This window comes from Podospora pseudoanserina, chromosome 2, assembly GCF_035222485.1.
Source record: "Podospora pseudoanserina strain CBS 124.78 chromosome 2, whole genome shotgun sequence".
NCBI lineage: Eukaryota > Fungi > Ascomycota > Sordariomycetes > Sordariales > Podosporaceae > Podospora > Podospora pseudoanserina.
The window spans coordinates 5,083,898-5,108,129 of NC_085921.1; the positions used below are offsets into that span (position 1 = coordinate 5,083,898).

The 24,232-nt window shown below is 52.6% G+C and overlaps 9 protein-coding genes across 9 annotated transcripts; 4 read left to right on the top strand and 5 right to left on the bottom strand.

The window, feature by feature from the left end:
* Nucleotides 1-116: 116 nt before the first annotated feature.
* Nucleotides 117-1,745, bottom strand: VPS62 (Vacuolar protein sorting-associated protein 62; the record flags this gene model as incomplete). Its single annotated transcript, XM_062945071.1, has 1 exon — nt 117-1,745. The coding sequence occupies one exon, from the start codon at nt 1,743-1,745 to the stop codon at nt 117-119; it is 1,629 nt and encodes a 542-aa protein (XP_062804012.1).
* A 636-nt stretch (nt 1,746-2,381) lies between these two features.
* Nucleotides 2,382-3,639, bottom strand: QC764_213650 (uncharacterized protein; the record flags this gene model as incomplete). Its single annotated transcript, XM_062945070.1, has 2 exons — nt 2,382-3,500; nt 3,553-3,639. 2 exons carry the CDS (start codon nt 3,637-3,639, stop codon nt 2,382-2,384), a joined length of 1,206 nt encoding a protein of 401 aa, XP_062804013.1.
* A 392-nt stretch (nt 3,640-4,031) lies between these two features.
* On the top strand, nt 4,032-5,910 carry HIS7 (Histidine biosynthesis bifunctional protein hisB). The gene is made up of 2 exons (XM_062945069.1): nt 4,032-4,270; nt 4,337-5,910. Exons 1-2 carry the CDS (start codon nt 4,148-4,150, stop codon nt 5,867-5,869), a joined length of 1,656 nt encoding a protein of 551 aa, XP_062804014.1. The 5' UTR covers nt 4,032-4,147; the 3' UTR covers nt 5,870-5,910.
* Nucleotides 5,911-6,009: 99 nt separating this feature from the next.
* On the bottom strand, nt 6,010-7,991 carry QC764_213630 (uncharacterized protein). The gene is made up of 2 exons (XM_062945068.1): nt 6,494-7,991; nt 6,010-6,432 (listed from the first exon to the last, which is right to left on the bottom strand). Exons 1-2 carry the CDS (start codon nt 7,168-7,170, stop codon nt 6,225-6,227), a joined length of 885 nt encoding a protein of 294 aa, XP_062804015.1. The 5' UTR covers nt 7,171-7,991; the 3' UTR covers nt 6,010-6,224.
* QC764_213620 (uncharacterized protein) lies at nt 7,783-9,910 on the top strand (the record flags this gene model as incomplete). Its single annotated transcript, XM_062945067.1, has 3 exons — nt 7,783-8,527; nt 8,597-9,249; nt 9,322-9,910. Exons 1-3 carry the CDS (start codon nt 8,498-8,500, stop codon nt 9,908-9,910), a joined length of 1,272 nt encoding a protein of 423 aa, XP_062804016.1. The 5' UTR covers nt 7,783-8,497.
* A 514-nt stretch (nt 9,911-10,424) lies between these two features.
* Nucleotides 10,425-11,174, top strand: QC764_213610 (uncharacterized protein; the record flags this gene model as incomplete). Its single annotated transcript, XM_062945066.1, has 1 exon — nt 10,425-11,174. One exon carries the CDS (start codon nt 10,425-10,427, stop codon nt 11,172-11,174), a length of 750 nt encoding a protein of 249 aa, XP_062804017.1.
* Nucleotides 11,175-11,414: 240 nt separating this feature from the next.
* On the bottom strand, nt 11,415-13,070 carry QC764_213600 (uncharacterized protein; the record flags this gene model as incomplete). The annotated part of the gene is made up of 1 exon (XM_062945065.1): nt 11,415-13,070. One exon carries the CDS (start codon nt 13,068-13,070, stop codon nt 11,415-11,417), a length of 1,656 nt encoding a protein of 551 aa, XP_062804018.1.
* Nucleotides 13,071-13,814: 744 nt separating this feature from the next.
* Nucleotides 13,815-16,776, bottom strand: QC764_213590 (uncharacterized protein). The gene is made up of 4 exons (XM_062945064.1): nt 15,306-16,776; nt 15,064-15,249; nt 14,817-14,989; nt 13,815-14,763 (listed from the first exon to the last, which is right to left on the bottom strand). The coding sequence occupies exons 1-4, from the start codon at nt 15,588-15,590 to the stop codon at nt 14,229-14,231; spliced, it is 1,179 nt and encodes a 392-aa protein (XP_062804019.1). The 5' UTR covers nt 15,591-16,776; the 3' UTR covers nt 13,815-14,228.
* Nucleotides 16,777-21,018: 4,242 nt separating this feature from the next.
* On the top strand, nt 21,019-23,729 carry QC764_213580 (uncharacterized protein). The gene is made up of 2 exons (XM_062945063.1): nt 21,019-22,731; nt 22,797-23,729. Exons 1-2 carry the CDS (start codon nt 21,132-21,134, stop codon nt 23,591-23,593), a joined length of 2,397 nt encoding a protein of 798 aa, XP_062804020.1. The 5' UTR covers nt 21,019-21,131; the 3' UTR covers nt 23,594-23,729.
* Nucleotides 23,730-24,232: the final 503 nt, after the last annotated feature.

Consider the following 24,232-nt stretch of genomic DNA (forward strand, 5'->3'; position numbering starts at 1 on the left):
TCATATCCGTATTGGTCGTAACACATAACAAGATCTACCTCTATCCCATGACCCAAACAAAAACACAACCACCATAGGGGGTATCAAGCAACGCCGTATATCCCGTCTTGTCCATCTCAATACCAAGCTGACTTCTTTCCGGCCTCGATGCTGTCGACGATGATGCACTTTTCCGTCTGGCACACCTTTTTCCGCTCCAGAAACTTCCATTTGGGGCCTAACGGACCGGTGATGTAGTGATACTCACCAAAGAGCCTCCATTGCCGTTCGTCACTGAGAGGATAAACATCATCACCCCAGTACCCATCAAAATGGAACCAGGACGTTGGTGCTTCTGGGTTTGACGACGCAGGCTGTAAGCTCGTTCGGTTTCGACCTGCCGGGACTGCCTTGGATTCCTCGTGATCAACCTCGTAGTCATACCAATAGGCATAGTTGTTCAGTGCGGGATCCCAGAGTGGACCCTTGTCGGTGATGTCCTTGAGCATCTTGAAAGGCAAGACGTATGGGTGGAGCCCAGGATTGGCGTACATGGCATGACTTCCAACAGCGGAGTAGATAACTGGACGAGCCGGCTTACCGTGGTTTTGGGACCGCTTCTCCATGGCGTGCCACGTGTATGCCTTGCCGCCGGCATGCTCGCTGAGAAACATGGCCCGTGGAATACCGTTTTGGAACCGGACCATGCAGTGCTCCCAGTCGCCAACGTGGTTGCCAAACCTGATGTTGAGAACCGTCTGCCCTAGATTGTAGCTGTAGAAAAAGAACCAAAAGGCATCCAGGATGCCGGCTCCTTTGTCGACAAGGACCAGGACAGCAGGTGCCTTGGAATACCCGCTGGCGTCCGGCTTGCCTTTCTCCGGAAAGCTACCAACCATTGGCCGCTGAGCAGGTGAAGCTCTTCGCCGCAAGCCTCTCCCCAGATTCTTGGGCGCGGCTATGCGGTGAGGTGGGTGTTGCTTGTCTGCATCCCACCAAGTCATTCCGTCATCTGCTCTGCGAGGCTGACCGTCGTGCGAACCCCAGTCCGCTCCATTATTGCCATTCTTGTCGTTATTGTCATTGTCATCATCGTCGTCGTCATCATCGAAAGGGGTTGGAACTCCCACTTGGCTGTGTAACCAATCAGGCCTGCTCTCGACATCATCGACGCTGGTGAGAAAAACAGTCCCATTCTCCCCGTTCAACTGCCCCAGATTGTCCAGCGCCAGGTCTTTTTTCCCATTCTCGCCATCCCACAAGGACTCTACCTTCATGTGCTTGACATGCTCTGCAATATCCGATGGCCAAAAGTTCTCACCAGAGTACAAGTGCACCAATGGGGCATTATCCAGCACAAAGTCGGGTACCGCTCCTTTCTCGACCACTTTTGCCTTCATCTCTCCGCCTCTCCTCTTCAGATCGGCCTCCATCCAGCCCTCCTCTTGGTCCCACGTGTTTTCAAATTCCTCCTCGCCTTCCCACGCCAAAGCCAGCTTTCGTAATTCATCCATGACGGCCTCGCCCATGCCGTGGGACAAGGCTGGAGCATCCCACCGTATGTGCTGAATCCCGCATAGGCCCAACCAACGACAAGCTTGGCGGTCGAGGAAGTTGGGCGAGGAATTGATCCATTTTTTGTCTCGCTCGGTCTCATTTTCGTCAGGTTGCGTGGGCTTGATAGCACGGGGAACAGCCCAAAGGACGAAAATGATGCTGCCTAAGAAGGCAAATGTGTATGAGAGGCGGCGGATGCCGTAAGCCATGTTGATGTTTCTGAGAGTGGTGAAGGACTCGAGATGGGGGAAATGTAGGAATGTGGTGTCACCGCTGCTTCACGTATGCAAGTCCGCATTGGGTTGTTAGGTAACAAATAACGTGGGATTGCTAAGCACCAAGCCGCCAAACGGAGCGGGGACGCAGGATGACAGGATGACAGGATGAGGCGCAGAGATGGGAATAAAGAGTGACAAACCGGGCCGCAGAGTGCGCGGGATGAGGGCATCAACTATACCTGGGAGGAAAGAGAAGAGGAAAGATGGAAAAGGCGAAAAAAAGGACCAACAATGGGACAAAAAGTCAAGGCATGCAGGAATCATGTGGCCCTGGGATATCCGGGAGTTGGGGTCACAACCTAACGGGAAGCCGGGAGCCCGGCAGGGTCCACGCACGTCAGCCAAGACTTGTACTGGTACCTGTGCCGCAGCGGCATCTCCACTGAAGGATGGGTACCTGATCTTCTACTGCTCGAAACTCTTAGCGCTGGACAGAAACCGGAAACCCCGCCGCCAAAACCCATTCTGGGATGACAGGCCCCACCCTCCGCCTGTTCACAGGGCAATGCCAAGGATCTGCGACCTGGATGGGCTGGGAGGACATGGCTAGGGTGCTAGGTATGTCATCTAATCATGTTTCTCGCTCCTCCATCCCTCGAGCTCGTCCCATCTCCGAGGTGTCGGCTGGTTTTGCAACACACTCCCTGACTCGCTCCTGTGCTGTGTCCCTGCTCTCGACAGCGCCGACGTATCTCTCCGAACCAACGTTGTCCTCCTTGCCCTTGTCCTAGGCCTCCTGCGCCCTCCCGATCCTCTGACAGGTCCATATGGCCTCTGCTCCACCCCCAGCCCAGCCTGTATATTGTCCCTCCTCTTTTCTCGAAGGCTCATGTTCCTCTGCTGGTCACGATGCAGTTTCCTCCTTCTCATTTCCTCGGCTCTGTCCTCCACCATAAGTCGGTTCTGGTGCGTCTCCACTGATGTGATGGTCACTTCGTCCGTCTCGTTACGTTTGCGCTTGAGGGAGATGAGATCCTCGAGAAAGTGCGCCTGCGGCTGCCGCTGCCCGCTCTTGTCGCCGCCGACATGAACGTAGATGCCACCGTTGCGCTTGTACCGAGCTGGCAAGTCTTCCTCTTGAGAGTCAACCCCCATAGCATCGTCCTGCTCTCCATGGCCATTCGAAGGATTCTTGTTGCGAAGAGTGGTCTCTGTAAAGTTGATTCTGCACGCGCTGGCCGCGATCAAATCGATGTTTTGGTTCAAGTTCCTCAGGGCGGGCAGAGGGACTTGTTCGTCGTGGGGGGTGAATATCATCTCGGTGCCAATGTTTGCGCACCATGAACCGCGAAACACGTGGTTGCGGTATGATACCAAGGGCATTTCCGAGTGTAGGTCGAGTATCTGGATCTCCTCGGCCGCCACATTGGTGTTGGTCGGCAACTCCATGTAGTCTCTATCTTGTCCATTGTCGAGTTGCAACCGGGGATCGACTGGCGGCTCTGTCGGCGCTCGCGGAGGCTGCAGCCCGGAATTGTCGCGCTTGTCAGCTTCTTCCCGCTCGGGTGGTTCGTTATCATCGACATCCTTGTCATCAATGAAGGCCGCATTCGAGGCTTGGGGCTCGGCGGCATTGAACAGTGGGTTGTACCAAACTCGGTAGCCCCCGCGCGTGTTATGGATAATGTCGTCGGTTCGGCGCTCGAGAAAGTCGCGGACAGAGAGATCGAGGGTAATGTAGTAGGTCTACGGAAGGTGTCAGCGTGTGCGACTCACAGGATTTCAGTCGCCGACATGCCTCTTTCTCAGTAGCTGAGTACTCGAATTCCCACTCGTCCTCGTTCTCTACCAGCAGAGCGTGGTTAGCCTCGACCTGTGACGGCATTGCGTTGCGCGCGAGATGTTGCTGCTGCTGAATGAGAGTTGAAGATGAATTACGGGGGGTTGTAGGCTTCGCGGATGGTGTGAAGTAAGGTAGCCTGCCAAAGTACGGCCTGCTGTTCAGAGTCGACACTGTGACAAATCTGCGGTGAGTTGCTTGGTGGCTTCCGAGGTCCCGTCTGGGTAATGGGAGACTTGCAAGGGTCGCAGCTGAGCTTCCGATGGATTGATTGTCAAAAGTTAGCGGTCAGCATTGGCAGAACGCTGCGCGTCGAACCCGGGCATGCCGATAGCGGGGAAACTTTGGCTTATCGCGTGGACCTAGTGGTGGGTTCACCCACTGTGACGGGGCATTGCCCCGCCATGAAATGCCCCGCGAATATTTTGAATCACTGCCCTAGAGGATCACCAGGGGTTGACTCATTGGATAGGTATTCCCGTCGTGCCCTTTCCCACTGACAACATCACCTTGAATCGTCTCGAAGCCTCCCTGGTTGCAGTCGCAAATCAAAATGCCAAAGGTTTATCTTCTCGATTATGTTGCCGGCAACGTGCGCAGTCTTGTGAACGCCATTGAAAAGTGTGGCTACGTGGTCGAGTGGATCCGGTCGCCGGAGGATGTCCCAAAAGCAGAGGTATTGTGTGCTCGCCCTGTGAGAGAGGAGGATAGGGAATACTGACATGCTGGGTATTGCACGTAGAAACTGATTCTGCCTGGTGTCGGACACTTTGGCCACTGCCTCTCGCAGCTTTCCGCCGCCGGCTTCCTCCCCGCGATCCGAGCCCACATCGATGCCGGCAAGCCGTTTATGGGCATTTGCGTCGGTCTCCAGGCACTCTTCTCCAGCTCAGCCGAAGACGCAGACTGCCCTGGTATTTGTCTCATACCAGGAAGTCTCGATCGATTCGACGACAGTGTGAAAGCTGTGCCCCATATTGGCTGGAACAATGCTTCCTGTCCCACGAATCCAACGCTTTATGGCTTGAGCCCAGATTCGAAATACTACTATGTGCACTCGTACAAATACCCCTACGTCAAGGGCGAGCTGGAAAGCCATGGTTGGGCCGTGGCAACAGGCACATATGGCACCGAAACTTTCGTCGGCGCCGTGGCTAAAGGAAACGTCCTGGCCACCCAGTTCCACCCCGAAAAGAGCGGCGTCGCCGGTCTCCGAGTGATCCGATCTTTCCTCGACGGCTCGGGAGCGAAGGCGCTGGCCGAGCATCTCCCACAAGAAAGCAACATCGCTGCCGAACTCGTTCCCAAAGATGGCCTTACGCGCCGTGTCATTGCCTGCCTCGACGTGCGCACCAACGACCAGGGCGATCTCGTTGTCACCAAAGGCGATCAGTATGATGTGCGGGAAAAGGGCTCTGATCGCAACGTCCGCAACCTCGGAAAGCCGGTTGAAATGGCCAAGAAGTACTATGAACAGGGTGCTGACGAGGTCACGTTTCTCAACATCACTTCCTTCCGCGACTGCCCCGTCGCCGACCTCCCCATGCTCGAAATCCTCCGGCGCACTTCCGAGACAGTCTTTGTTCCTCTGACGATCGGCGGTGGCATCAGGGATACCGTTGACGTCGATGGAACCAAGGTTTCGGCCCTCGAAATAGCAACCATGTACTTCAAATCTGGCGCCGACAAGGTTTCCATCGGCTCAGATGCTGTCATTGCGGCCGAGGAGTACTACAATGCTGGAAAGACGCTGTTCGGAAACACGGCCATCGAGCAGATCAGCAAAGCATACGGCAACCAGGCTGTCGTTGTTAGCATCGACCCAAAGAGGGTTTATGTGCCGAAACAAGAGGCCACACGCCACGCCACTCTCAAGACAAAGTTTCCCGGGCCAAAGGGAGAAGAGTACTGCTGGTATGCCTGCACAATCAAGGGGGGTCGGGAGACGAGAGATCTGGACGTGGTGGAGCTCACCCAAGCCGTCGAGGCAATGGGCGCGGGCGAGATTCTTCTCAACTGCATCGACAAGGACGGCACAAACAGCGGGTTTGATCTCGAGTTGATCAACCAGGTCAAGGGGGCTGTCAGGATACCAGTCATTGCTAGCAGTGGTGCGGGAAATCCTGGACACTTTGATGAGGTGTTTAGGGAGACGACAACCGACGCCGCGCTGGGTGCCGGTATGTTCCATAGAGGGGAATATACGGTACAGCAGGTGAAGGATTATCTGGCCGGCAAAAATTTGGTGGTGAGGAAATTCGAGGGGGAGTTTTGAGATGTGTACAGTTCTGGAGAAAAGCAGGCGAAATTTAAGGTAGATAGCAGCAAGATATCAGCGTGTAAATGATTGAAAAAAATGTATATACTGTGGCACTGGCCGCCTCAACAGCCCTCTACCTAGACGCGAAAACCTGTCACAGGACATCACCCTCCGTATTCATTTTTTAAATGACAAAAAGAACACACATGCGATTTTTCTCCGTCGTGAGCTAAAAGGAAGTGGTATAGAACGGATGCCGCCTCAAGTTCAGAAACCCCACTGAGTCAGGTCCTAGCTGAGCTGATGCATTGTCTTGGTCGGAAGAAGAAAAAAACCCAAAGTCGGAAAGAGAACTCCTGGCGCCCACCCCTTAAAGCTCCATGCCCATGAAAAGCCACTTGCTACTAATCACATCGTAACCTGAGGACCAAAAGTCCAACGTCGTCAAGGAAAAGCCAGCCCACTGCAGGCCCTTGGTCAAAGGTTTGGCGTCTTCTTCTTGGATGCATCGCTCAATGGCAATCACCATGTGTGAGCAACCAAGCGGACCATCGGCCAACTCAATCAGTGCCACCAGTCTGTTTCGTGTCAGCAAGTCTGGAGCAACACAGCAAGAGGGTCAATGGGGGGTCGACATACGCCTTCTTCAAATCCCTGCTCACCACATCGCGGTCGAAAAAGACAAACAGGGTTCTGGATTCCACCCCGTCCTCCTCACCAGCAGCGACGTTCTCGGCAAGGAAGGCTCTGAACGAACACCCGCCGGCGTAGTCCCATATTTCCATCCAGGCCGGAATCCCCGCTCCAGCGCCCGCGGGTCCCATGGTGTACGAATTCAAGGGACAGTCTTCGGGTGGAGTGAGCTGGGAAGCATACTGGTTCCGAGTATTGGAATTGTTGTTAAACACCCCCATCAGGACCGAGCCCTGCCGCGCCTCGCTTCTCTCACCCAGAAACATGGCGCGCAGCGTCTCGCAAAAGAACCTCTCACATTCTTCCCTGATGCGAAGTGTTGCCCCCCCTCGTCGGCGTGCAAACTCGTGGTTGCCGATGCTAGTATCATGACCACTGCTCTGCTTGCGGCTGACATGACTCCTCGCCTTGGGAGTCAGCGCAAGCTCGTTGTTGGTCGTGATGGCCGCGAGGGGGGGGCTTGATGGTGGCGATGGCAGTCCCGTCGAAGGGACCTCAGGAATACCACTCGGCCCCTGCGAGCCCCGTAGTGCAGTAGTGGAGGCCCTTGAGGGAGGCGAGAGACGGGTCGACGAGGTAGCAGCTGGCGAGGATGTTGGCCTGACGGAGAACGTCCTCGCCATAGTAATTATTACTACTACTGTTACTATTGTTATGTTTCGTTGGCGCCATTGCTTCTAGCCACGTTGGCTGCTTGGGATAGCTCTGGGAGACGAAAGGGTGATGGAGGAGGGGTTGGTGCTGTAAAGCCGACTGGAGAGAGGAAGGCCCAAAAAAGACGGATTAGTCGGTGTGCAAAAGCGAATCGTTGGTCCGGTGAAAGACGTCTGTCTGATGCTGGTCACGATGGATCGCGAGAATGGTTGGTTTTGGTAGGTTATGCAGTGATGTAGCTCGCAAGCTGTCGGGGTTGGGTGGTGTCAATCGCAGAGATTATCGCTGTCGAAACTGTAGGGGTATTCCAGGGTTTTTGAGGAAGAAAGAATGGGGAGATGGTTTGGGTTTTGTGAACCTGGAAATCTCTGGAAGGCCAAAGCGGCCCAACGATTCGCCATTCAAACAACGAAAGGTGGGGGTGCTTGGCGCCACTTGGCAACCAAGCAAATCCCATCACGTGGTGCTCAGGGTGGGGCAGTGGCGGACTGCTCAAGAGCGGGAAACTCGCATCTCAACTCACTCAGCAGCGAGATTTAGTCATCATGCACCATATACACAACATAATTATCAATACAAGACCGGACTACAGGGCTATTGTTGGTCACAAAAACTACCTTTCGCATTCCGAGACGGCGAACCGGAAGACGGATCTGGGGTCAGTTAGACTAACCGGCCCGGATTGCACGATCGGCGTCTGGTAGGCGGTCAGACCCACAGGGCCGACACCTCGAACCCCTCGGGGCTCGGTCCTAGATTTGACGCTCAATCACCATGTCCTGCATTCAGGTTCTTGGTTCTTGGTTCTTGGTTCCTGTTGTCTATGCAGATACAAACTTGCCTTTTCTTATTTCAACCATTGTGAAATGGAAATATGCACCTCAGTAGCTGTTAGTCCGCTCTACCATTCCCGTCAGTGTAGTTTGCGGCACGCAATGGACGAGTTAGAACAGACTCAAGTCAACCAACACAGGAGCGCCACGGCTGAATCATTGGCTCATCTGTCGGCTATGCACTCTCAGAGGTCGGTATTGCATTGTGGACAGTGCAAGACACCTGTCGAACCGTGACGCTCTTTCTGCTGAAGCCAACGGTTGCGCCTTCTGGACAAGAATTGGACGCGCTTCCCGAGTGGCTAAGTAGGTAGCTGAGCAAAAGCAGATCTTCCGATCTTGACGACCTCTCTAACCTGTCGAGTCCTTTGTTCTGTTTGTTCTCTTTCTCTGTTTGCTCAACCTCGACTCAACTGGACAATATAAGGTATTATTGTGATCACAGGATAGCCGGGCTGTGACGATGGCAACAATGCCCAAATCAGTCATCATTGTGAGCACATTGACTCACCAAAACTCCCAGTTCATACATCTGAGCAGCCATATCTAACGTCCAGTCCAGGTTGGCGGCTCCATCGCTGGTCTCCTCCATGGCATCTATCTCAAACGTCATGGCGCCAACGTGATCATCTTGGAACAAGATCCCAACCCCAGGCGCGGTAGCCACAATGCCGGCATCTGTTTTGGTCCCTCGGTTCAGGAATTTCTTCGCTTATACAATGATACGGGTATTCAGGCTTGCCAACCAGCTGTCGTTACCAGATTAGCATACCGTCAGAACCTGTATTGGAGAGACACCGGCATCGTCAGACACCTCACCAGCTGGGGTGTGTTGTATCGGATCTTGCGAGCCAACTTTGACGGATTGGCGTCTGACGCTGTAACCATCCCGCCTCCAGCCAGGGCCGGAGATGGCCAATGCAGCTATCTCCCTGGTCAGAGGGTGACGAGCGTGCAGAAGACATCAGATGGTGTGGTTGTTGGGTATCTGGGCGAGGATGGAAAAGAGAGATGTTCGGTGGCTGATCTGGTTATCGGGGCTGATGGCCTACATTCGACCGTCAGGGGCTTGTTGAATGCCCCTGTGGTGAAGGAGTACTCCGGATATGTCTCCTGGAGAGGAACCGTCTGCGAAGCCAAAGTGTCACGTGAAACGGCCAGGTATTTTCAAGATCGGACAGTGCTCAGTTTGCTGAAGAGGACCTACATTGTATGGTAAGTCCACCAGTCTGTGTCGACATCAGTTTCATGCTAGAAGATCTAGGCGCTGATGTTGTTACTATATAGCTACATAATCCCGCCCGATTCCGGATCCTTTGCCCCTGGTACCAGGCTGATAAATTGGGTCTGGTATTGTAACCTTTCTGAGACCCCCGAGACCAACTTTGCGGAACTTTTAACGGACACCAATGGACACCTCCACGCCAATACCGTTCCTTCCGGACTCGTACGGGCTGAGATTTGGAAGTCTCATCTGGCTCACATGCTTCCCTTGATACCAGGCCCCTTTGCAGAACTCTTCACCCAAACAGAGCAACCATTTATTACCAAGGTGAATGACGCTCTGTGTTCGAAAGCAACATTCTTCGACGGGCGGGTCTTGCTGGTGGGCGATGCACTGGCTACCTTCCGGCCTCACTTTGCCCTTGCAACAGAGCAAGCCGCCAGACATTGTTTAGGTCTTGCAAGAGTGTGGAAGGGGGAGATCACATTGCAGCTGTGGGAAAGGGAGGCTGTTGATCATGCTACAAAAATCTGGTTAGGAAGCCGAGTGATGGGGGCAGGGCTCTTGCGGGGATGGGTTGAGTTTTTGTTACTGGCTTGGAAGTACGTGGCTTTTTTTGCAAGATCAAAACTAGGTTGGAAAAGAGTGTGAAGGTTGTTCACCTTGTCTCTCGACAGATATCATGGTAGGTATTACTGTAAACATCAACCTCGAGGTGGAGGGGCTCTCCACACGTGCAGATGTCACCGGCACTTGGAGCAGGGATGACCCCGCATGACCACCTGGTTCTCCCACAACTGCTATCGATAAGCCACTGGAAGGCGGGGGATCTGTGTCAGGTGGCTCCGTTTGGGTACCAAGGATGTGCACGAGGGAGATGACTCGTCCAGGGTATGGAAATGGGATGAATGGCAAACAAGGTGGTAATTTTAAAAAGACGCTGCTATTCTTTGCTCATTCTTTACAGTCTTGCAAGACAAACTACCGAACTGCCGTCTTATTGTTCGTAGTGTAACATACGCTAAATGTGGTGATATTGTTGACCACTATCACCATATTACCCAGTATCATCGGACTTTGCTCCCGTGCTGTTCTCTCTTACAATTCTCGACCCTTCAAAACTTCTCTACATTTGTGGTTCATACAAATTCGAAACAAAATCACCATGTTTGGGGAGCTCATCGCTCTCAACCGATCATCTCCTTCACCGCCCCAACCAAACTCTTCCAACCCCAAGTTCCCACGCTACCTTCTGCCTTCTTTGGCCTTTACCCTCCGTCGACGAAAACCTTCCTCTCCCACAGAGTATCTAACATTGTCAGACAATTGTTCATCCAAGCCAAAGAATAGGCTTGGTCGGACTTCTCCCTCCCTCATTCGCTGCCTGTCTTGCCGCTCCCATCTTGCTTTTCACTCTCAGATCGTATCCAAAGGCTTCCATGGACGCCACGGCAAAGCTGTTCTCGTTGCCCCGACCTGCCCCTCCTTTCACGATGGCAGGAGCCCAGAACAGAGCTTCTCTTCCCCCAATCTGGGTTTGAACAACATCCGGCTGGGACCCACGGAAAAAAGGCAACTGGCCACTGGTCCTCACGAAGTTGCCGATATCTTTTGCGCCATATGCGAGACAAAGTTGGGATGGAAGTACGTCAAGGCGGATGAACCGTCTCAAAAGTACAAGGTTGGAAAGTTCATACTGGAGGTTGTGCGAGTGGTTGTGGAACAGGGACTAGAGTTTGAACCGCTGGAAAGGGTCAGTAGTGGAGATAGGTCCGGGACCGAGGGTGTGGCAGGTGTCCTATTTGACTCGGACGATGAGGATGAGTGTGAGGAGCTGTTCAACGGCGTGTGGAACGCCGAGGATGTTGCGGCAAGGCGAAGGGTGGATGTAGGGCTGGAAAGAGGACACGAGTGAACGTGAAGTTCTCTTGGCCAGATGAGCTGCTTAATGGCCTACAAGTAGACCCAAGGGCGCGGCACTTTTCTTCTTCTTTGGGATGATACCCTTTCTACATATATTGAATCAGACACAAGCAGATAGCCACAGCAATACTCAGATTGATGGCGCATCCGGGGGATATAGAGGAAACTAAGTCAGATAATAGAATGATATTGGCAAAGATTTTATTGAAAAGTTGAATCACACACCAAGAACCTAGTTTTGAGGCTCCTCGGCAACATAGTGCAGGTATGCGCCCAGAAGCTTGATGCCCTCAATATAGTTCCGCTTGTCGAGCTTCTCGTTGATGGAATGGGCACCATCCGTCGAGCTACCCATTGGCAAAAGAAGCACATTCTTGCCAGTAGCCTGCTCAAAAGTGAGCGTCACCGGAATAGAGCCGCCCTCGCGAGTGAAATCAGGCTGAACGCCCCACACCCGCTCGGTAGCTTTGGCAGCAGCCGAAAAGTTCCAGTGCTTGGGGCTGGCCACCCACCAGTTGCCGCAGTGCTGGGGATACACCTTCATTGTGTTCTTAGAACCAAGCTTCTTGAAGACATCCTCGACGTACTTGGCCACACACTCGTTGGTCTTCTCGATCTCCATGTTGGGCACCGTGCGGATGGAGAACTTGCCAACGACCTTGGCGGGAATGACCGTCTTGGCACCAGGAGCAGAGAAGGCGCCCTCGACACCGTGGATAGAGAGCGAAGGGTTGCGCCAGCGGGCCATAAGCGTCTTCTTCTTGTCATCGAAGATGGTCGTCTTGCTGCCCAGAGACTCATAGAGAGTCTCCATGGTGAACGAGATGCCATCGTAGAGACCGTCCTCCTCGGCAGTAAGGGGGGCAACTTGCTCAGCAATGCCAGGAATCTGAATCTTGCCATCCGTGTCCACGAGCGAGCCCAGGATACGCACCAAGTCAGTCATGGGCTCCTGGGCTGTGCCACCAAAGACACCACTGTGAAGATCAGCGCCGGGTCCGGAGACTTCGACACTGTAGTAGTTGCACCCACGAAGGCCGTATGTGAGGCAAGGCCGCTCGGTTCCGAGCCAGTAGTTGTCGCTGATGCAGACGGCGTCAGCATCGGCAAAGTACTTCTTAGCCTCGGCGTTGATCAGATCGTCCAAACCGTCGGAACCATACTCCTCCATACCCTCGAAGCACATAAGAAGGTTGACGGGGAACTCGATGCTGGCGGCCTTGTGAGCCTCGATAGCGTTCAGCCAGCCAAGCACAGGGCCCTTGTCGTCCGTTGAGCCACGCCCCAGCATGCGGCCATCCTCCTTGACAGTCAGCTCAAAGGGCTCCGTCTCCCAGCCATCCTCCTTCTCGGCCGGCTGGACATCATAATGGCCATAGACCAAAATGGTGCGCTTGTTCTTGTCACTTCCGTAGCGGGCGAGGACGACGGGGGGAAGCTCGAGGTCGGTTCCGTGCTGCTTGCCCAGAGGACGAAGCTCGGCCTGGGCACCAAGCTTGTTCAGCTCATCGGCGAGCCAGTGGCCCATGCGGACGACATCGGGACGACGGGCGGCTTCGGACGAGATGGAAGGAATGGCAACGGCCTGACGGAGACGCTCGATGAAGGCATCGGACATGTCGTCGACCTGCTTGAAGTAGCCATCGAGTTGGGGTGCCATTTTTCTTGCTTGGAGGTTGCGGATAGCTTCGGTTAGATACGGTCGGGAGCTCTGCAGCTGAGATCTGGCAGAGGTGGTGTTGGGGAGAAATGGGCGGGTGGTAAAGCTGCGGGAGATGGGAGAGGTGATGGAAGGTCGAAATGGCCTCGCCAACAAACGATAACGAGGGGCGCTTGAGGAGAGCAAGCTGACTGATAGAGAGAGGGGAGAGAGGGGTGTGCGGGGCATGGCGGATGAGCAGAAGGTGTTGAACCGCTCTAGTTTGGGCCGGCACCGTCAGCTTCCATCAAGCTTCGAAAAGCCCCGCACCCCACAACAAGCCCAATCCCTTGCGCTAAACTGTTTGTGGAAGTTAACAAATCTGCTTGATCCTCGCCCCGGGCTCACACGACTTGGAGGCATTTATTTGTGCAGCAAAACCTTGCAAGACACATCCAAATATCTCGATGTCATCTTAAGGTTTGATGTGATGCATGCGATAGGTTACCCCAAGGTTTATGGGCGGTATCCCATCACTTGGTGACCATCTCAGGCACCAAAGCTCAGGTTCCACCCCAAAGTGGAACGATGATCTGAGGAGTCGCAGCACAAGAAACACGGGAATTCGATTTCTGACTCCCCATGTTGCCGGTGGCAGAAACACCATGCCTTACCTACGCAATAAAAATGTCGAATGTCATTTTAGCTTCGAGAAGATAGAAAGGCTGTTACATCATGTGTAGAAGGCCTTAGGCCGCAAGTTCAATGATACCTGTCCATCCTACTTGCGTGAAAAGCTGCCAAACAGTTTGGCTTATCGCTTGAAATTTTGCTTTATATGAGCCGCGATAGAATTATCTTTATGCTTTGAGGCATTCAAGCAAACAGATGGCAATTACGTTTCTGTCCACCTTCAGTGCAGATGGAAGTTGGCATGTGGTGGTCCACTTGCAGTTCAAATGGGGCCGTTACCCCTTTTCCATAACCCCTATCATTGCCATAGCAACGTATATTGTGTCGCCAAACCGTGTTTGGCTCAACCTCTGTCGTTGAATGCATTACCTGGAAATTCCCTGGTCACAGAGCATGAAACAAATATTTGCAACATCGTCAATTCATCCCGTTCCTTTTGCGAGGCGATGGTTGGCCGATCCACCGCCCCAGAAACCGAGCTACTTTGTACTATGTAAAAGAAACAAGAAGAGAAATAGCAAACAAGTAAACACACTCCTCCTTATATACAAAAAGCTTTGGGAGTGCCAGTTATCACTGGTTTGTCTAGAATTTCCCGACTCACCCATCTGTGTATCATCCCTCATCCCTCATCCAAGTCTCTCCCGGGTTAGTCTCCTCCAGTCCCGATCTAAAAACAGACCGCCAATCTTGCTATCCAGAAGTGGAAACGATTTAAGCAACGCCGTTGTAGGCGAGCTTGTTGATGGTGCCGCTGGGAACGCTGGTGATGACGTTGTTGGTGGCAATGCTGGCAATGTAGGAACAGAGAGCAGCAGGAGTGCGGCGGCCCTGGAGGGTTAGGAGGTAGGCGCCGAGACCGGCAATGTGGGGGCTGGCCATGCTGGTACCGGAGATGGAGCGGGTAGCGGAGGTACCACCAATCCAGGTGCTCAGAATGTTGGTGCCAGGGGCAAAGATATCGACGACGGCACCATAGTTGGAGAAGGTGGAGCGCGCATCGTTGCTAGCGGTGGCACCGACAGTGCAGACAGAGGCCTCGGAAGCGGGGGAGTAGTTGGCAGCGTTGGCGTTGTCGTTGCCAGCGGCGACAGCAAGGAAGACACCGGCGTTGACGAGGTTCCTGGCAGCAGTGTTGATGGAGGCAGAGTAGCCACCGCCGAGGGACATGTTGGCAACAGTGCCGTTGGGGCAGTTGCGGCTGGGGAAGTTGGTCTGGACATAGTTGATACCAGCAACGACACCGGAACTGAAAGAGGGTCAGTAATGCACAGATACTTGGCCAAGCAAGGCTATACTTACGTGGAGCCGGAGCCGGAGGCGTTGAGGACCTTGACAGCAATCAAGGTGGTCTTCTTGGCGACACCATAGAGGCGACCGCCAACGGTGCCAGCGACGTGGGTGCCGTGGCCGTTTCCGTCGGTGTTGGAGCTGTCGACGTGGTTGCTGCCCCAGATGGCACGACCTTGGAAGTCCTGATGAAGAGCGTAAGCTTGGTTGCTTTACAACTCTCGGCGAAGATTCGCGCAGCAAAAGAAAAGATACATACCGAGTGGGCAGTGTAGATACCAGTGTCGATAATGTACGAGCAAGTACCGGCACCGGCGCTATCGTCGTAGCGGTAGGTGGTGCCACCAGGAGTGCGGCTGGAGATGCGAGCAAGACCCCAGGGAGCACCAGTTTGAGAGACGACGGCGTTGATGGTAAACTCGGCCTCCTCCTCGACGTACTCAACCTGCACGAGGGGTTAGTTCGGATCTGCTGGTCAGGATTATCTTAATGAGTTCTTACCTCGGGGAGATAACGGATGGCCTCGAGGGAAGCATCGTCAAGAGCACCAGCGAAGCCCTTGAACTTGCCACCCTTGTAGATCTGGTCGGCCTTGTGCTTGCCGAGGACCTTGTTCACGACGGCATCGGAGGCACCATCCTTGAGCTTGACAATGTACTTGCCGGGAACGACCTTGCCAGCGCGGGCCGAGATGATCGGGGCGCGCTTGTCAAGGGGACCGGAAGTAGCCGGGGCAGCGAGAGCCGCGGGCAGGAGAGCCAGGAGAGCAGCAGCCGAGAAAAGCATTTTGTCAGAGTTGGACCGGGTAAGACTGGAGAGGTGAGATGATGATGTTGAGGATGAGGGTGAGAAGAAAAGAAGACCATCATGAAGGGGAGGATGTGGTCATATTTATGGTTATTGGGGCCCATTAGATCCAGGAAAACGCCATCTTTGCCATGTTGACGGGAGACAGACGACCTTCCGGTTTCGTTTACCAGCACGTCGTGCTGGGTAGGTAGGCCAAGGGTCAACGTGGGGAGCCAGGGAGGCGCTCAAGGTTCGCATACACAGAACTGCTGGTGGTGGTTGACATCGCGGCGGAGAATGAACGACAGCAGTGGGAAGCAGCAGTGAGAGTGGCCACACCATCCAGCAGCGAGCAGCTCGCGGCTGTGAACAGAGCTCTCAGCAGGGGGAAGGATGAGGGACAAATATTACACCTTCCCACTTTGGTTTGCTCAGCCGTCCATGGCTACGCCCAACTACGCCCCGCAAAAGAGAGCGGGTGCTCCCGTGGTGTAAGGAGCCAGGTAGCTTGAATCTACCTGTCTATTCGGGGGCAAGCCGGTAGCTTGCCCATCGGCGCCAAGTGTGGTTAAGCCCTCAGACATCGACTACCTTACGGATCGGGTTTAACTCACCAAAGTGCCGATCTTGCTGTATGTAACTGGGGGCAAAAGGTGCCGGTGCCCAACGTCTCGACGAGGAGTCCCTGCAAGTGAGCCTGGGCGTCTATGTAACCGGCTTCGAGAAGCGCTGGGCGCAACGGTGGCAGCTTAACACAACCACTGATATGATGCGAGGGGATAGCATGGTACCAGGACTGGACTCAAGGCTTGCCGGCCATCTTCTTGACCAACCCTATCGATATTAACTAAGACAACTTCGACATGGCACGAGCACAGTCGTTTCGGAAGATTGTCTTGGTAGCTCACATGTTCCTCGATATCTCCAGATAGGCCGTTGCACTGCATTCACCACAGAGCATGTGGTAGGATTGTGGCGATCACCTTATCTCTCGATGCCACTGTGGGATGGTTGAGGACGTCTCTAGACCTTCTAGAAGTTGTTCACAGTGGACAGGCCTTGCTGGTGGCGTTCGTTAGTTTGAATTCAGGTCTGACTTCAAGGCTGATTCACAGCTGGTCTCCCCACGCTTGAACCTTCGGACGAGATACCGGGCTAATCGTGGTGATTGTGCCAACAGATTCGATGACAAACTGAAGGGATCCCAAATCTCCAGAGACGATTCGGGAGGTTTGGGGGAGTTGGTCATGCAGACCATATCTCGAATGTAACCTTGTCAAGGGTGTCCGCTATGGCGCGATCGCATTGGTCCATCAACCTGCAACAGACCAAGCTTGACGAGTCCTGATCCGTGCAGGCGAGCGGCAAGGAAGCCGACGTCCTCGGGAGTGGCGGCGATGAAAGTGGGGTGTCTGGGGAAAGGTGAAGGGGACTTGCCAGAGACTGCCATCTACCGATAGGTCCGTGTTCGCGTGCGCGATGACCGATGTTTTGTCGCACGAGCTGGGCAGGTGGTATTGAAGAACTGAGGTCATTGCTGACTAGTCAACTCTCAAAACATTGTTTTGGTCAGTTGAGGACCCTCTGGGGCTCCGAGGTAGTTTTGCTTAGCTATCGAGGGTTGCTTGGTGTCTTGGACCGTCCCAATCGCTAGGTTCTGTCATCCCAAGTCCTGACTCCCGGGTGTTTTGGGTAAATTGACTCTTCTTTGTTGCGACGCCGACTTGTTGGTCGAGACCAAGTCGGGCACTTGAATTCGCCTTTTACCTCTTGGGTGTTCCTGCAGCTGCCAGCGGCAGAGTGCAAGAAGCAACGAGAATCAACCCCCCACGGGACCATATGCAGCCACACATCCACGATATCTCATCAGACAGACAGCGAAGATGAAGTGAGGTGGTTGGAGGGTTGGAAAGGTAAGGGGCAGAGGACGAAGAGGGGGAGAGTGTGGGGTGTGGATAACTTGGCGGCCGGTGAACATGTGCTAACCCACTCTCACTCCGCTAGCAATCGCCCATGACACCATAGCAGCCGACATGGATCATTGCCGGCCCTTATCGTGCTCGCCTTCCATATCGGGTAATTGCCAAGTTCCGTCCACCTGTGCCCTGTTCTCAGTTAGTCTGTCGTCCGAGTGTAACTGGCCTCGCTGGCTTACAATTTCCGAGGCAGGATGAGGGGATGCCATCAAGGTGTCTCGAGTGACTGTTGGCTAGCAGTGATCTGCATTTGCGCCTTCCAGCAGCTCTTGTTTAACTTCCGCATTCAGGACCGCTAGCCGATGTTGTGATACCTCTGACCTTACACTACACGCATTACGGACATAACAGGTAAGACTGCGGGATTACCATAGGTACCCAGCATGTCGATGGGGTGGCTTTCGATAGCTGACCAGCCGCAGACTGGGGCAACGTGCAGGTTACACACACCATTGGTCTCGACTCAAGCCACTTCCCCTGGATGTCATCCTACAGCCATCTCCCCACGACCTAGAACCCTCTATATCAGCTTCCTATTGCAGCTGCCGATAGAATCATCTTCACGAGCTATTGATCGAATTACCTACCTTGTAGGTTCTATTTTTGAAGTGCTTGGTGGGGACATGAATATCGCTGATCACCTTGAAGATGTTGATTACAAGGGTATTGGTAGGTAGGTACCTTGCAGGTTACCGCCGACCACCATTTGATATCACCTGTAGGTAGCTATGTATGTCTTGGGGAACCGTTTCGTCATAAAGTCTATCAACCCAAGACACGATATGCCTCAACTCCTGCATGCCTCTCCCGGCCAGTATACCACAGTGGCATTGGCTCCCTCCCCACCATGGGACAAAGTCTTTGCGGCTGCTCATATCGGTAAGGCTGGCTGCATGTTCCCATTATAGGCCCCGTTCTGCCAAGTATGATGGCATAAGACGCAGTGTATCTGTGTCGGTTGCGGGGGCCAAACCTCAATGTAGAAGCTAGCAATGTGATGAGAGGATAACGAGGGGTGATTCCATCGTCCAGACCTTGATGACTCCCCGCGGCACCTCAGGGATCGATGATAGGACTGTTGTAGTCACCAAAGGTGGGGGTACTACAATGCATAGCTTGGTATTGAGCAATCATGTCCATTGCCTCTTGCTGGTCTTTGACCTGCCAAACCTGAATCGCAAAGCCTGGGTACGTGGAGTATGCCCGATGCACGAAAAACGCGCAAAATGCCCAGGTATGTGTTAAGCTAGGTTTCGGTACAATGATTAACCAGACGGAGACACAAGGGCCTTGACCAAGGATTGACAGTGTCAAGTAGCAGTCAGACTACTGCGCCAAACCATGAAGAGAAAATGAGCAATGCATGCCGCCATTGCTTTGACCGATGGTGTATATAGGTACCTTACCCTATGGAGTGGCACTCCACCAGTCTCTTCACGGACAGAATCGATATTCGTCTTCCCATGAGCCGGAGCATTGGTCATGCAGTAGTCATTTCCCAGCTCCTAACTACATGGACGGCAAGAATTCCACTTCCATTTAAAGAATGAACATATGCAGAAAATAAAAATCGAGAAGGGCATATCTTGAGAGATTTACTGGCCAACTGATGATTCATTGTCTCGGTGGGTGCTCTTGAACCGTTCACTCCAGCCAGCTATTCATCTGGAGCCAATAGCCCCAGCGGATCCAGGACACCTACACAACCAAGTCTTCTAGATCAATTGTCATCTTTGCCCTTAAAGCTACGCTTTTCATTGCATCTTCCAACTTCGGTAGCATGAGCTTTTGTTTCTGAGTCTATTCACTTTCTTTCCGATAGATGAGCTCAGATCTCCCAACCCTAGTCAGCAACTGGCGGCAGGAAGGAGGATGTTTGCGTTACCTAGTTATGCCTAGGAGAAGACATTCGAGAAAAGACTTGGTAATATCGTATTAAGGTGAGTCGTTTATTTCTGTTTCCATTACAGCGATGATGGCTATCGTGCTGTTGGAAGAAACAAATATGCAAGGGAACTTTTGACCCCCTTAGCATACATGCATAGTGTTCGCCTACCTACCTTACTTACTATCACCAATCCAATGATGGCGGCTTCTATTCTTTACATAGGTGCCTATTTCTACAAAGGGTATCGTGGGGATTACCTATGTCACTAGGCGTGTTTAGGCCTTTCGAAGACCTTTCTATATTAGTAATCTGCCCTAGTTATTTAGATTTGGTGAGTTCTTGACGGGAAACGTCACAATGGGTAGGCACCTTCCCAACCTAGAACACCGTAGATGTCTTTCTTGGTTTGAATTACGGTTTCAATCCTAAACTCTGCAGCGCATATAGTTCAACATTAATATGTGCTGAGTTCTTGAACCCAGACGGTTGATTTGGGGCATGAAATTATAACTGCTTATATCTAGACTCAAACAGCACCTAATCCACCAACTGGTTCCACTAAGCTTACTAAATCCCTCCTACCTTCACTTACGTGTTATTATAATTCAAGCCTTGCCTTTGTGTGCTTTTTAACGTGTCTTAGAGTCAGGTTTCTAGATCCACAAATTGCTTGTTGCTTGAAGCATCATACGAACGAAGACGGTCTCATTCGACGGGATAAACCAGTTTGTACGCTCGTGAGGAGCTTGGAACCGGCAAAACCCACCCTTATAAACCCAAGGACTTATAGGATATAAAACAATATACTAAAATTGTCAGCTCGGGTGTTAAGTTGAACAGAGTATCTGTCTACTTGTGCAGGAGAGGATACCGCCATGTCTTTAACTGCCTTCTTTTGTCTAGATACGAGAAGTTGCAAAAAAGTTCCACGTACCTAGCTACCCCAGAGAAAATCAGATTCATCGTCCAGAACGACTAAACTACCATCACGTAGGTAAGGCTATTCATACCTCATCTTTTTGATGGCTAGGTACCTGGTTAGTAGATAAGATAAGGATTTTCACATTGGTTCGAGAACCTTGCCGCCCTGAATCTGACAGCTTGGCACCATCACATTGCAGCCAACAGGAAATGTCTCCGCCAATCGTGGGGCGCAGAACTCTGACCGTCGTGCATTTTCAAATCTGTTCCAATCAGGCGGGACAGTGGCGGTTGCACCCATGTCTACGGTTTTTCCTTGCCGCTCATTTTTGCACCACGAATCACACCCTCGCGCGAAGAAAGCGTGCCCAGAGTACCTAGCAGCTACGTCGATACCTAGCACTATCATGGAAAGTGCTCGCGGTTCGTAGCAAGAACATAAGTGTCTTGTGTTGCAAGTATCTGTCATGGTTATCGAGGGCATATGTGCGTACATCCTGTACCTAGGTAGGTATGATAGATGCTTATCAACCCCAGTCGCCTCTTGTGTGGCACAGAGAACTGGATTGGGCACAAACCATTTTGCAGTGCCAGCACGTGGGGTTTCCTTGGCCATGTCTGTCAGCCCCCAGTTGAGATATTCCCCGCAGTTCCACAAGTTAACCGTAACCCCGTGGGACTGTCCGCAAGCAACCTTCTTGAAGCCCACAGTTCTTGGTTATCCGCAGGTGTTTGGATGTCAATATTTACGGCATGACATCGCGTCAGGGACAAACACCTAAGGGAACAATGTTTCGTCAGGAATTTGAAACGGAATCACGGCAACATGATCTACAGAGAACCACACCGACTCCTGCAAAAGCCGGCTCTCGAGAGCTGATATCCGGAGCATGCATTCCCCCGGAAGAAGGGTCTGACGCTATTTTTGAGAAGTCATCTCGACACGAATGGGCCTCAAATCGTACCCTGCAACATCAATATGATGAGCTTGCCACACCCAGTTCCACAATTGCCGAGTTTGGAGATAAAGCTGCCAGATTCATCGTTCCCTCAGCCACTGTTCTAGTCGATCATGTTCACCGATCCTGGAACGATTCGAGGGATGGATCCCGTTCTGCCAGTATCAACAAATCGCGCTCCAGGAGCTCTTCAAACCGTCGTCCCCATGAGCGAAGACGTGGACGCGGTGAGAGAAGGGAAGGTAGCCGAGATAGAAGCATTGCATCTGTTTTGTCCCTCGCTGAAGAAGAACAACCGCAAACCAGCACGCAGAAGCAGCATCGTCATGCTAGGAGTCAGGTACCAAAGAGTACGTCAGTGGAAGCAATGCGCACCGACGAGAAAGTCGACCGGTTTCTCAAATCTATGCGGCCGCACCAGTCCCCAAGCCCTCCTCAAGCTTCTCAACTTGGAAAACCTCCAGAATTCGAAAAGCCGAGCGGGATCGACAGCCTCAGTGATCTAACAGCTGAGAACAAGAGTCTTTATCAGCGCGTTGCAGCACTTCAGCTCACCGAAAGGGAGCTGTTGGCGGAAAACCAAAACCTGATACGACAGGTGGCCACTTTGAATCATCAGCTTGCTGCGGCAGTGGAAGAGCTAGAGGCATCAAAGCAACAACAGGGAATTCACAATCAACACTGGCACAGATTGTTCGCAGAGAAGGAGGATCAGTATCAAAGTCGAATCCATGAATTAGGCACTCAACTTGTCGAGCTTTCGAGCACCCACCCAAACCCCAAAAAGTCCAGACCGTTGGCTTCAAATGATGAGATAGCAACTTGGTTCACTGATCAAGACGCTGCATGGAGAGCGTGGGCTAGGGTATATGGGCACCGGGATCCCAGTAGATTGGTGGACGGACTACATCCAGCACAGTTACAAGAGATATGTGCGGAGGTTAGGGGTTTTGTGCAGCTTACGAATCTGGAAAGGCTGCCGGGTGCCATCTTGCATGGAGGAAAAGAAGCTGCCCATACGCTTTTGCAGGCCATGTTGGCCAATTTCTTTTGCGACGAAGTTTTGGAAAGCCCTTATTGGGTATTCAAGGCAACGTCTTTGGGTACCTTGGAGAGCCCTAGTGCCAGCTTACCTCCACATGCTCTGGGCTCTGTGAGCGAAGGGTTGAAGGTGAACATGGATGCATTTGGCAGCGGAGGCAACAACGTTGCCGGTGTTCGGGAAAGTGTTAGGGGCTCTGGCTATGGCTCCGGCTACCAGGTGCCCAAGAGCCCAAAGTATCCACCGCCGTTAATTATGTCCATGACACATTCCTTGGGGGCAGGATGTGCATCCATGCTAGGGTTGCCCCTGAAGGGTGACATGGAGAGGCTGCAATTAATGCTGGAAGATTGTACGTTGACTGCTTCATCTACCTACCTTACCCGCAATTCCCTGCTGACCTCAGGACCTACACAGCCCAAGATCCTTCGCCATACTCTCAACAAGCGCACTGGAGAGCTCAAATGATGCGGTTATTTGCGACAGGGGGCATGGGTTTGAGCCATTCTTCCTCATCTTCGACATGCTCAGCATCCTCCTCCCGACAAGCGCTCATTGATTCACGGCTGAATTACGCTCGAAAGCTCCGTGACAGATTTTTGGGAGGTGCAGCTCGCTTTTTGCTCCATGACCAGGATGCTTTGGGAATTGAACGGCTTGAAAGGGTATTGACTGAAATGATTGATGACGCATTACGATTGTCATGCAAACTCTGGAGTCGGCCTGGAGGAATTCGTTTGAAGAGGTGGAAAGATCTACCCGAGTTCAAAAACGGGTATAAAAACGGCATGAAATCCGTCAAGATCTGCCAGGCTCAGGATAAGAGCTATACTGTGCTGAGGCAAACAATGGCTGACCCCGGGAAAGACGAGGAGAAGGAGGACGAGAACGAAGGGAGACCAGTCATCATGGTTGTCCAGCCAGCTGTAGAGGCCGTTATTGACACCGGTCATAGCGAAGCACCGTCTCTGGTCTGGCTCAAGGCAAGGGTGATGGTTGCTGCACCAGTTGAGGAGCCCGTCCCTGGCAGCGGTGCTAGTGACGCAGGGTTTGCACCCTCGCCGGTAACTGCGAGAGGCGAAGCATTCTTTCCACCAAGCAGATCTGCCGGAGAAGCCGACAGACCCTCACATGCGTTCAAGAGTAGCAAGTCAAGCGAGATATTGTCTGCTGTTTCATATGTTGGACATACGGTCGGGGAGAAGAAGGTGTAACTTCAGGAGGCGGATGAAGGGTCTAGAGGATCTAGGTAGGTACGTAGGTGGATATAAATAACCCCAGAGAAACTTCTGTCCGAAATATTAACACCAACCCATCAAATCAAGTAGTACCTGCCTACTATAGCCTTTTGCTTAGAAATTTATGTCTCGCCTTTTCCATTATTCTCTGATGAAGGAACCCGGCTTCCGCCCCCCTGAACCCCTGAACCACCCCTGAGCCCCTGAGCCCTGCCAAGGCACGGCCCTGAGCTATAGGCTCCTAACTTTAAGCAAGTTGCAATTCTGTGCTTAGTTGAAGGGGAGGACTTTCTTTTAATTTTAAATAGAGCCTGGGATGGTGTGCTGATCGATGAACGATGAATGGAATGGTAGAACCTGACAATGTATCTAGATATTTGACACAATACACCCAGATATAAGAACTGTTACCCAGGCTCTGAGACTAACAGGCCATCCTGCATGCACTCCGTCATCAAGTTTTGTCCCTCTCTGCATGTAAGGCACTCCAAAATCAACTAATCCAGCTGGTCGTTTTCAGACATTTCCGGGCTGGGGGTACTGCTATCGCCAGTTTGATATATCGTATGCCTTATCGAGAGCCCCTGATTGGCACCCGATAACATGAATACAACC